This window comes from Neomonachus schauinslandi, chromosome 11, assembly GCF_002201575.2.
Source record: "Neomonachus schauinslandi chromosome 11, ASM220157v2, whole genome shotgun sequence".
Taxonomy (NCBI): domain Eukaryota; kingdom Metazoa; phylum Chordata; class Mammalia; order Carnivora; family Phocidae; genus Neomonachus; species Neomonachus schauinslandi.
Window position 1 is genome coordinate 56,453,606 of NC_058413.1, and position 13,159 is coordinate 56,466,764.

Below are 13,159 nucleotides of genomic sequence, written 5' to 3' on the forward strand. Positions count from 1 at the left end.
GAGAACATTTACAAAAATTGACCACACACTTGCCCACGTACCATCTTAAATTTCATAGGATTAGAATCAGAATATAATTTCTAACTATAATGCAATTATGTTAAATATAAGTAATATAGTTCTAAATAACACATGGATCAAAGAAATCATAGATATTGGAAAATACTTTGAATTGAATCATAATGAAAATAAATACATGTTATAACTTGTAGGACTCTGCAAAATTAATATTTGGAGAGAAATATCTAGCCTTAAAATGTCTATACCAAAAAAAAAAAAAGGAAGAAGAAGAAGCAGAAAGGCCTAAAAGGGGGAGTTTGGGCATATATTTCAAGAAACAAAGGAAAGATAAAAAGCAAAAATGAATACAGTAGAAAACAAATATACTATAGAGAAAATCAGCAAAGCCATAAGTTGCTTCTTCAAAAAGACAAGTAAAATTAACGTATATCCTTAGCGAATTTGATCAAGGAGGAAAAAGGCAAGCACAAATAATATCAGAAATGAAAGGGGGAGATCACATCAAATCCTAGAGGCATTAAAAAATTAATTGAATATTATGAAGGACTTTATGCCATTAAATTTAAAGTTGTATTTTTTTAAGTAGACAGATTTTCTAGAAGTATAACCTGCAGAAACTTAATAAAGAATAGAAAATCTGAAATGCCCTATAACCATTAAAAGTAATTGAATCAGTAGTCAGAAATCTTCCCACAAATATAACTTCACTAGAATATTCAACCACACAGTAAAAGAAGAAATAATGCCAGTCTTAAACAGATTCTTATAGAGAACAGAACAAAAGGGACAGATGCTCTCCAACTCATGTATGAGGTTAGCAAAACTTTAATACCAGTAAGAACAGTAGGAAAGAGTTAAAATTAATTAGGCAGAAGTCCTAAGCGAAATATTTGCAAACCAAATCCACCACACACACACACACACACACACACACGATAAAACATCATGCCTAAGTTGGTTATATCCCAGGAGTATTAACTAGTATCAGAAAATCATATTAATGGGGCGCCTGGGTGGCTTAGTCGTTAAGCGTCTGCCTTCGGCTCAGGTCATGATCCCGGGGTCCTGGGATCGAGCCCCGCATCGGGCTCCCTGCTCCGCGGGAAGCCTGCTTCTCCCTCTCACACTCCCCTTGCTTGTGTTCCCTCTCTCTGTGTGTCTCTCTCTGTCAAATAAATAAATAAATAAATCTTTAAAAAAAAAAACCATATTAAAACACTAAATGACAAAAGTTGTGTAATTATCTCAAGAGATGCAGAAAAAAGTATTTGATAAAATATATTAATTCATTATTTAAAAAAACAGCAAATTATAAATAAAAAAGATCTTCTTAATCTGATAAAGATTATTTAAAAAAAATTTTTTTTAAGCCTACAGCCAATATTACACTTAGTCTTGAACCAGTGAAAGTTTTCCCTGAGCATGAATTAGCAAAGCTTGTTATCAGCAGTTCTATTCACATTGTACTGGAGGGTTTGGCTTGCTTAGTTAGGCAGGAAAAAGAAATTAAAATTATTAAGTTTAAAAGAATGAAATAAAACTGTAAATATCACAAGTGATACACAAATGTATACATAGAAAATCTAAAGAATCTATAGATAAATTACTAAAATTTGAAGAGATTTTTAAAAAGTCACATGATATAAAAACAGTGTACAAAAAATGGTTGTATTTATATATATAAAACAGCATCAAACAGGTAGAAAATATTTTTGAAAGTACTACTTAACAATAATCTAAGTATATGAAGTACTTTGGACTAAATCTAACATAAATATCTAAGACTTATAAATGGAAGAACTGATAAAACATTTGAAGACATTAAAGAGTACCTAAGTAAATGGATAATTATGCCATCATTTCAAGACACAGACAACACTAATCATTTATCTTAAAATTAAGAATTTGGGTTCATCAAAAAACATCATGAGTGAAAACATAATGCTATAGAGTGGACTAAGATATTCACAACACAACACAAACAAATAAACAAAAAAAGTATTCACAGCACATATTACCAAGCGAAGACTAGTATAAAGACCTCCTACAAACCAATAAAAGTAGAAGACCCAATAGAAAAATGGACAAGAGATTTTAAGAGATACTTAACAAAAGATTGTGTTCAGATGGCCAATAAACATGTGAAATGGTGCTCAATCTATAAGTCATCATGGGAGGAAAAATTAAAAACACACTGAGATGCTACTACAAACCCAACAGAATGGCTAAAATCAAAAAGACTACAGTATCAAGTGCTCACTCCAAGGATGTTAAGCAACCATCATACACTATTGGTGGGAGTGTTAATTGGCATAACCACTTTGGAAAACAGTTTGTGTAAACTACTAAAATTGAAATTACGCATACTGTGATCCAACAATTTAGTTCCTAGGCTTAGGGTTGAATAGAAATCTCTGAACATGTATACCAAGAATACATATTAAAGTGATTATAGGGGCGCCTGGGTGGCTCAGTCGTTAAGCGTCTGCCTTCAGCTCAGGTTGTGATCCCGGGGTCCTGGGATCGAGCCCCGCATTGGGCTCCCTGCTCCACGGGAAGCCGGCTTCTCCCTCTCCCACTCCCTCTGCTTGTGTTCCCTCTCTCACTGTGTCTCTCTCTGTCAAATAAATAAATAAAATCTTTAAAAAAAAAAAGTGATTATAGCAGGGTTATTATAGATACCTAACACTGGACCCTAATGTCCAGCAGCAGTAGAATGGATATATAAAATAAGCTTATTCAATGCAATGGGAAAAAGTCTCTTCAACAAATAATGTTGGGGAAAACTGGACAGCTATTTGCATAGGAATGAAACTGGACCACTGTCTATATCATACACAAAAATAAACTCAAAATGGATTAAAGACCTAAATGTGAGACCTAAAACCATAAAAATCCTAGAAGAGGGCATAGGCAGTAATTTCTCTGACATTGGCCATAGCAACATTTTTCTAGATATGTCTCCTAAGGCAAGGGAAGCAAAAGCAAAAATAAACTGTTGGGACTACATCAAAATAAAATGTTTTTGCACAACAAAGGAAACCATCAATAAAACAAAGACAACTTACTGAATGGGAAAATATATTTGAAAGTGGTATATCCAATAAGGGGTTAATATCCAATATATAAAGAATTTATACAACTCAATACCAGAAAAAACAAATAATCCAGTTAAAAACTGGGCAGAAGACATGAACAGACATTTCCCCAAAGAAGACCTACAGATGGCCAACAGACACATGAAAAGATGCTCAACATCACTCATCATCAGGGAAATGCAAATCAAAACCACAATGAGATATCACCTCACATATGTCAAAATGGCTAAAATCAACAATACAAGAAACAACAGGTGGTAGCAAGGATGTGGAGAAAAAGGAACCCTCATGCACTGTTGGTGGGCATGCAAACTGGTGCAGCAACTGTGAAAACAATATGGAAGTTCTCAAAAAATTAAAAATAGAATTACTGGGAGCTCCTATCTGGCTCAGTCAGTGGAGCATGGGACTCCTGATCTCAGGGTTGTGAGTTCAAGCCCCATATGGGGTGTAGAGATTACTAATAAAATAAAATCGTAAAAAAAAAAAAATAGAATTACTGTATGATCCAGTAATTCCACTACTGAGTATTTACCCAAAGAAAATGAAAATATTAACTTGAAAAGATATATGCACCTCTGTGTTTATTGAATCATTTTTTACAGTAACCAAATTATGGAAGCAGCCCAAGTGTCCATCCATTGATGAATGGATAAAAAAGTGATATATATATACAATGGAATATTACTCAGCCATAAAGAAGAATGAACCATTGCCATTTGCAACAAAATGGGCGGACCCAGAGTATAAGGCTAAGTGAAATAAGTCAGAGAAAGACAAATACCATATGATTTCACTAATATGTGGAATTTAAGAAACAAAAAAAAAGAAAAAAGAAAAAACAGACTCTTAACTATAGAGAACAAACTTATGGTTACCAGAGGGGAGGGGGAAGGGAGATGGGTGAAATAGGTGAGGGGGATTAAGAGTACGCTATGATAAGCACTGAGTAATGTATAGAATTGTTGAATAGTGATTCAACAATTGTGATATTGTTGAATTACAATAGTGATATTGTACACCTGAAACTAATTTAACACTTTTATACTGGAATTAATAGGACAAAAAAAAGAATAAAAGAACGTAACTGTATTTGGAGACAGGTCCTTGAAAGAGTTAAGGTAAAATGAGGTCATATGGATAGGCCCTAATCCAATATGACTAGTGTCCTTAAAAAGAGAGATTAGGACACAGTTATATACAGAAGAAGATCATATGAAGACATCAGAAAAAGATGGCCATCTACAAGCCTAAAAGAAAGTCCATGAGAGGAAACCAAACTTGCTGGCACCTTTATCTTGAATTTCTAGCCTCCAGAATTATAAGAAAATAAATTTCTGTTGTTTAAGCAAAAAAAACCTAAAGTAATTTTTGCAATAATTATTACCTATTTATTGAAATAGGTCCCTCAATATTAGAAGGATATAACCAATAAAAATAAAATATGCTTATTCAAATATTAGTTTTATGAAAATTATTAGTAAATATATTTATTTTTAGTTTTAAATATTTTAAATGAAACAGTTATTAAATAAATTATATTTAATTTATTAGGCATTATTAATTATTAGATACAAATGAAGTAGATATTAAATAGCAGTGAAAACTAATACACCACAGCTCATATAACAAGTTGAGTTAGCTCACAAACATAATATTGAGTAAAGGAAGCTTGACACAGGTATTACAGGGTTCCATTTATAATGAGGTTCAAAACAGGCAAAATTGAACTCTAATATTAGAAGGCAGAATAGTGGTGAATCTTGGGGAAGAGAGGATATAAGGCTTGAGAGGTACGTATTGAGGTTGATTTATGGTATGCCATCAATGGTCCATTTTTTTACTTAAAAGTCAAAAAGTACAAACGTACTTGTTTTGTGATAATCATCAAACCATGTTTATCTTTTGACCACTCGTGTGTGTGTGTGTGTGTTCAGTTTTAAAAGTTTTTTAAACTTAAAAAAAGGAATAATAAAATGATAGGCAACCAGATGAAAACATAGGTTTGAATAATAGAGGACATCAAACAGCCAGTAAACATAACATAACAGTGTTCAACCTGTAACCTGGGAAATATATGTTAAAAACCTCATTGATTGACAGAAATTTAGACATCTGACTATATCATAGGTTGGTGAGAATGTAGCACAAAAGAAACATATATTGGTTGGAGTAAAAATTGATAACACCACTCTGGAAAACAGTTCGGCTTTTTTAGTTATTTTGATAATACATATAACCTCTGACCTGGCAGTTAAACTCCTAGGTACATCCCCTAGATAAACTTGTGTACATGTGCACTAGGGTATGTAAGAATGTTCATAGCAGTGAAAACTGGAAATAACCCCAAAATGTTGAACACAAGAATGGGTAAATACGTTGTGGTATTTTTACCCATTTAAATAGTATTTAATATAAAAAAATGAATGAAATATGGCTATATACACAATGTAACTGAATCTTTAAAAACACGATGAAAACAAATGTGTGCATTATTATTCTATTGTAAATTAAAATTCAGTTCTATTAAAATTCAAAAAACAGTATTTAGGAATTCATATTTAGGAGACCAGTTTAAGTTAGTAAATATGTAAAGAAAAGCAAAAAAATGTTTATTATAAAAGACAAGAGAATGGTTTTCTCTAAGAGGATTGGGAGGGGGATTGGGAAGAGACACATGTAGTACTTCTGTTTTTGACCTGAATGGTACTTTCCCAGCTATTGACTTTATGAATACTTGTAAAGCTGTACATTTCTATTCTATGCAATTTAAAAATATTTAATATTTCACACTTTTAAAAGTTAAAATTTCCCACTAGGTTCAATTTTCCTGGTAGTGGTACCTATCCAGTGCTCAGTATAGAAGAGAAAGAGTTGATGGAGCCAAGTCTAGGAAGATGTGGGAACATACAGAATAAAGAACACGGGAATATATTAACATCAATCAAAAAGAAATGGGCATCTTGGGCACCTGGGTGGCTCAGTTGGTTAAGCGACTGCCTTCGGCTCAGGTCATGATCCTGGAGTCTCAGGATCGAGTCCCGCATCGGACTTCCTGCTCAGCAGGGAGTCTGCTTCTCCTTCTGACCCTCCCCCCTCTCATGTGCTCTCTCTTTCTCATTCCCTCTCTCAAATAAATAAAATCTTTAAAAAAAAAGAAAAGAAAAGAAAAAAGAAATGGGCATCTCTTTGGAGATGAGGAATGGGAGAAAGAATGTGGGGAGAAATTGCATATGAATGCAGAAACAATTAGGAGGAGAATTTTAAAAGAGTTCAGGGGGCATCTGGGTGGTTCAGTCAGTTAAGCATCTGGCTCTTGATTTCAGCTCAGGTCATGATCTCAGGGTTGTGAGTTTGAGCCCCATGTCAGGCTCGAGCTGGGCACGGAGCCTGCTTAAGATTCTCTCTCTCCCCCCCTCTCCGTCCTTCCCCTCACCCCCTTCTCTCCCTGTCTAAAAAAATAAAAATAGAAGAGTTCAGATTTATACTGTTATAAAATGGGAAGTAGAATCATTTGCTGAAAGTGAAGCTAAAGAAAAAGGAAGGATCTAGGGAGTGAGGCAAAATTAGAGCATCTGTTCAGATTTTACCAGATATTTAAAATTTCATGTAACCATTCAGATTTAAAACTGGCATAGGACTTCTGATATAGGTTATTCAGAAGCAGGCTCTTAATTTTTCCTCAAAGATCAACATGATTCTTAATTACATAATTATACATTTAAAAAAATTCTGGGGGTGCCTGGGTGTTGGCTCAGTCAGTTAAGTGTTTGACTCTTGGTTTTGGCTCACGTCATGATCTTATGGGTTGTGATAACGATCCCCCGATCCTCTGAGAGGGGCTCTGTGCTAAGCAGGGAGTCTGCTTGGGGATTCTCTCCCTTTGCCCCTCCCCCTACTCAGGCTTTCTCCTTCTCTCTCTAAAATAAATAAATCTTTTTTAAAAAATTCTGTTCTTTATTTAAGTTTTTATTTAAGTTTCAGTTAGTTACCATACAGTGTAGTATTAGTTTCAGGTGTACCGTATAGTGATTCAACACTTCCATACAACACCCAGGGCTCGTTACAGCAAGTGCCCTACATAATCTCCATCACCTATTTTACCCATCCCCCCATCCACCTCCCTGCTGGTAACCATCGGTTTGTTCTCTATAGTTAAGAGTCTGTTTCTTGGTTTGGCATCTCTCTCTCTCTTTTTCCCTTTGCTCATTTTTTTAATTCCACATATGAATGAAATCATACGGTATTTGTCTCTCTGATTTATTTGCTTAGCATTATACTCTCTAGCTCCATCCATGTCATTGCAAATGGCCAGATTTCATTCTTTTTTATGGCTGAGTAATATTCTAATGTGTGTGTGTACATACACACACATATATGCATATATATATAGTAATACACACACACACACACACATACCACATTTTCTTTATCACTGAATTTTATAAATTTAACTACAGTATGTCTTGGTGTTGGCCTGCTTTTATTGATTTTGATGGGAGTTCTCTTTGCCTCCTGGATTTGGATGTCTGTTTCCTTCCCCAGATTAGGGAAGTTTTCTGTATTATTTCCTTACATAAACCTTCTTCCTCCCTTTGTCTCTCTTCTTCTGGGACTCCTGTGATGTGAATGTTATTACATTTGATGGAGTCACTGAGTTCCCTGTCTACTCTTGTGATCCATCATTCTGCCTTCTCTTTTTTGTTCAGTCTCATTATTTTCCACAATTCTGTCTTCTATATCACTTACTTGTTCCCCTGCTTCTTCCATCCTTCTGGTCATTACATCCAGTCAATTTTGATTCTCAGATATTGCATTTTTCATTTCTGCCTGATTGTTTTTTAGCTCTTTCATCTTTGCAGTAAGGGTCTCTCTGATGTTTTCCATGCTTTTCTCAATCCCAGCAAGTATCCTTATGATTATTGCTTTAAATTCTGCATCAGGCATATTACTTACATCTGTTTCGATTAGATCTCTGGTTGTGACCTTTTCTTGTTCTTTCTTTGGGGATGAATTTCTCCATCTTGGCATTTTGTCTAGGTGTTTGTCTTCTTCTCTGTGTTAGAAAATCCTGTTATGTATACTGATTCTGTGAGTAATGGCTTTATGAAGAAGAGGTCATATAATGTCCAGGTCCTGGCACTTCAGGAAGTGTCTCTGGTATGTGCTGTGTGCACTCTGCTGCTGTGTTTTGGCTGCTCTGTCCTTCAGGTCAGTTGTCTATAGAGGCTCTCCTTGCCTGCAGTGGACAGTGTTTGGACCTTGGCCAGAGTGTGGCAAGTTTTAACAAGGTGTGCTCTGGTCTGCTTGTTTAATGAGACCTGATGCCATTTCCACTAGAACTGAAGCTTTGCAGAACTGTTTGGTTAGTAGATGTGGGGGGGGGGGGGGGCGTGGATTGTGATTGTCTTCTGGAGAAGGGGCCCGCTGTGCTGGTCCTTAGGCACACCTGCCCATGAAAAGCAGTACCAGAATAGTATAGACAGATTGGACCTGGTGTAAGCGTTAGGCAACGAGTGCTGTGCTGTTTACTAAAGTTGGTTTATGCTAAGGGGTAGGGGAGGGAAATGGTGCCAGCTAGCTCCTTTGTCCCCTGGGAGGGTAGTCCACACTCATTACTCTCAGGAAGCCCTCCCAGAAAAGGGAATAATTCCCCTTGTGCGTCCTGTGTGTTTTTTCAGTCACTGTTTTCACACTCTCTGTCTCCAGGTTGTTTGCCTGCCTGGAGCGGTACAGCGCACTTTGGGGTCTATCATAGCCAAGCCTGCTCACTTTCAAAACTCCAAACTTTAGGTACCTGGTGTGGCAGGGACCCATGCAGGGCTTCTGGGTGAGGGTCACAATGTGCTGGGACCAGTGCAGGTTTGACCCAGAAGGGCAGCCGCACCAGAGCAGAAGCAAAGCAGGCTAAATAGTCAGTGTCCAAATTAGCCACCTTCAGCAGGTGTCTCTGGGCCTATGGTGAGGGAAAGGGGAGCAAGATGGCACCTGTTGGCTCCTTTGTCCCTGGAGTGGCAATGCCACCTCTCACAGATGCACTCCAAGAAGAGGGAACAGTCACACACACCCCTGCCATGTGCCCCAGGTAATCCTCAGATCACGCCTTCTGCCCCAGAGACACTTGCCTGCCTTCTCTCCAGGACCAAGGCAGTGCCCTCGGGTCTCTAACCCAGACAAACCTGCGGACCTCCAAAACTCCAGTCTTTGAGCCCTGCTGGTTGCAAAAACTTATGAAAATCAGCCCCTCTCATCTTCCCAACCAATAGCTTTGAGGAGGTATTCTCCTGTGTGTATCACTGTGCACTCCTTTCTCTCTCACCTTTCTCCGCGAACAGGGCTCCCTCCCCTCTGCAGCACCCATGAGGTCTTTCTCCCCCAAACCATGTCTCCACACATCCTACTTTCCGTAATGTGGCCTTCTCTCTCCTTCTAATTGTGCAGTTTGTTGTATCAGTCCTCAGGTTGATTTATTGGGTACTCACAATGATTTAGTAGTTACTTAGCTGTGTTCGAGGGACAAGGCAAGCCTAGGGTCCTCCTCCTATGCTGCCATCCTAGCTCTCCCTCTATATACGACATCTTTATCCATTCATCAGTCGATGGGTACTTGGACTGTTTCTATAATTTGGCTATGGTAGATAATGCTGCTGTAAACATTGGGGTAAATGTATCCCTTTGAATTAGTATTTTTGTATTCTTTGGGTAAATACATAGTAGTGCAAATTGCTGGATCATAGGGTAGTTCTATTTTTAACTTTTTGAGGAACTTCCATACTGTTTTCCATAGTTGGCTGCACTGGTTTGCATGCCCACCAACAGTGCATGAGGGTTCCCTTTTTTCCACATCCTTGCTACCACCTGCTGTTTTTTTTTTTTTTTTAGGAGTTTTTATTTTTATTTTTATTTTTATTTTTATTTTTTTTATTCTTAAGTTAATCCCCATACATTTCATCATTAGTTTTAGATGTAGTGTTCCATGATTCATTGTTTGTGCATAACACCCAGTGTTCCATGCACAATGTGCCCTCCTCAATACCCATTACCAGGCTAACCCATCCTCCCACCCCCCTCCCCTCTAGAACCCTCAGTTTGTTTTTCAGAGTCCATCATCTCTCATGGTTTGTCCCACCTGCTGTTTCTTGTATTGTTGATTTTAGCCATTCTGACAGGTGTGAGGTGATAGCTCATTGTAGTTTTGATTTGTGTTTCCCTGATGATGAGTGATGTTGAGCATCTTTTCATGTGTCTGTTGGCCATCTGTAGGTCTTCTTTGGAGAATTGTCTGTTCATGTCTTCTGTGCATTTTTAACTGGATTATTAGTTTTTCAGGTGTTGAGTTTTATGGTTGTTGTTTTTTTAAGATTTACTTATTTATTTTAGAGGGAGAGAGAGCATTAATGGGCGGGACAGAGGGAGAGGGAGACAGAATCTCAAGCAGTCTCTGCGCTGAGGATGGAGCCCAATTCGGGGCTTGATCTCATGACCCTGAGATCATGACCTGAGCTGAAACCAAGAGGCCGAAGCTTATCTGACTGCACTACCCAGTTGCCCCAAGTTTTATAAGTTCTTTATGTATTTTGAATACTAACCCTATATCAGATAAACAATTTTAAAATTTGTAAGAAACCACAAAAGACCCCGAGTAGCAAAAGCAAACCTTGAAGAAGAAAAGCAAAGCTGGAGGCATCACAATTCCAGACTTCGAGTTATATTACAAAGCTGTAGTAATCAAAACAGTATGGTACTGGCACAAAAATAGACACATAGATCAGTGGGATGGAATGGAAAACCCAGAAACGAACCCACAACCATATGGTCAATTAATCTTCAAAAAAGCAGGAAAGAATTTCTACTGGGAAAAAGACATTGTCTTCAACACATGGTGTTGGGGAAACTGGACAGCCACGTGCAAAAGAATAAAACTAGACCACTTTCTTACACCATACACAAAAATGAATTAAACATGATTAAAGACCTAAATCTGAGACTTGAAACCATAAAAATCCTAGAGGAGAACACAGGTAGTAACCTCTTTGACATTAGCCATAGCAACTTCTTTCTAGTTATGTTTCCAGAGGCAAGGAAAGCAAAAGCAAAAATAGACTGTTGGGACTTCATCAAATAAAAAGCTTCTGCACAGTAAAGAAAACAACAAATCTAAAAGGCAGCCTATGGATGGGAGAAGATATTTGCAAAAAGTCTGTTCTTTAAAATGTAACAAAAGATAATCTTTACATTTTATTGAGAGGGCTATTTTTGTAGGTAAAATATACTTCCTTTGCCAAAGAATAATGATTTTGCTAACTTCATTTTTCCTTTCTTATTCAGGTCATGTATGGAGTGTTGGTCTTCACATTAGTACTTCGATCTATTTATATTGTTACATGGTAAGTGGTTTGGATCAACAGTATGATTAGATTACATTCAAGCAATAAATCTATAGCCTAAATTGAAATAACACATAAAACCCAACTCTAGCAGTGATATTGATAGAAAACTTTAGGCCAATATTTATTGTGGTATAAGATAATAAATATTAATTCTTTAAGCAAGGTGTTAATTGGCATCCTGTAAAGACAAAAAGTTCCAACATTAATCTGAGGAAAACTGTATGATGGCCTCCTTTTGAATATTTGTAGTGTACATTAGTATATTGCCTTGAAAAATCCCTACAGTAAAAAATTGTTTTTGTTTCTCAAACTACTTAACTCAGAACCCTTCTTACAATACACTATTTAAGGAAGACAATGTCAGAAAGAATCAGTACTCCAGAGAGATGATTTAGGAAATAGTCATAATCTTTATAGAGTTTATGAAGATTAAATAATAAATATTCATGTGAGTAATTTCCATGGGACCTGGCCATACAGCATGTGCTCAATAAATAAATAATATGATTTATGGGTTTATCCTTTTTTAATTAAGCTTTTTATTTTGAGGTAATTGTAGAAGCACGTGTATTGTAATAATAGAGATCTTCTGTACCCTTTACCAATTTTCTCCACTGATAATGTCTTGCAAAACTATAGTGCAACATTACAACCAGGATTTGACATTGGCAGAGTCAGGATACAGAACAATTCCATTGGCACAAGCATCCCTGTGTTGTCCTTTTATAGCCGTACCCACTTCTCTCCTACCCCATCCTCTCACCACCTATCCTTAATCCCTGGCATTCACTAATCTGTCCTTCATTTCTATAATTTTTTTATTTCAAAAATATTATATAAATGGAATCATACAGTATATATAATAACCTTTGGGATTGGCCTTTTGCAGTCAGCATAATTTACTGGAGATAAGTTCATGTTGTTGAGTGTGTTGATAGTTCATCCCTTTCTATTGCTGAGTAGTATTCCGTGATATGGATGTACCACAGTTTAACCATTGACCTGTTAAATGACATCTGGATTGTTTCTAGTTTTTGACTATAAAGAATAAAGTTGTTGTGAACACTTGTTTATAGGTTTCTGTGTGAATGTAAATTTTCCTTTCTCTGGAATAAATGCCCAGAGTGAAATTGCTAAGTTGTATCACGGTTATATGTTTAGTTTTTCTCAGAACTGTCATACTGTTTTCCAAGGTGGTTCTACCATTTTACATTTCCACCAGCAGTGTATGAGTAACCCAGTTTCTCTGCATTCTTGTCAACATTTCGTGTTGTCACTATTTATTTTAGCCATTCTTACAGGTATGCACTAATCTCTCACTGTGGTTTTAATTTTCATTTCCCTAATGTCTAAAGATGAACATATTTTCATGTACGTGTTTGCCATCTGTATATCCTCTTTGTTGAAATGATTGTTCGTGTCTTTACCCATTTTCTGATGGTATTGTTTCTCTTTTTTTTCAGTTGAGTTTTGAGAGTTCTTTATATATTTTAGATACTAATCCTTCATCAAATATGTAGCTAACAAATATTTTCTCTCTCATACTATACCTTGTCTTCTCATACTCTTCAGAGTCTTTCACAGAGCAAAAAAGTTTTTAATTTTGATGAAGTCCAATTTATCAGTTTTCATTTAATGGATCATACTTTT

The 13,159-nt window shown here is 36.5% G+C and overlaps 1 protein-coding gene across 5 annotated transcripts in view; it reads left to right on the top strand.

Annotated features, from left to right (window-relative positions):
- Nucleotides 1–13,159, top strand: part of ACER3 (alkaline ceramidase 3) — a 164,011-nt gene that overhangs the window by 127,236 nt on the left and 23,616 nt on the right. For all 5 annotated transcript variants that reach the window (XM_021704731.1, XM_021704732.2, XM_044919738.1 and 2 more), the window contains one exon: nt 11,448–11,506. In XM_021704731.1, coding sequence (XP_021560406.1) covers nt 11,448–11,506 — 59 coding nt within the window. The remainder of the gene's footprint in view (nt 1–11,447; nt 11,507–13,159) is intronic.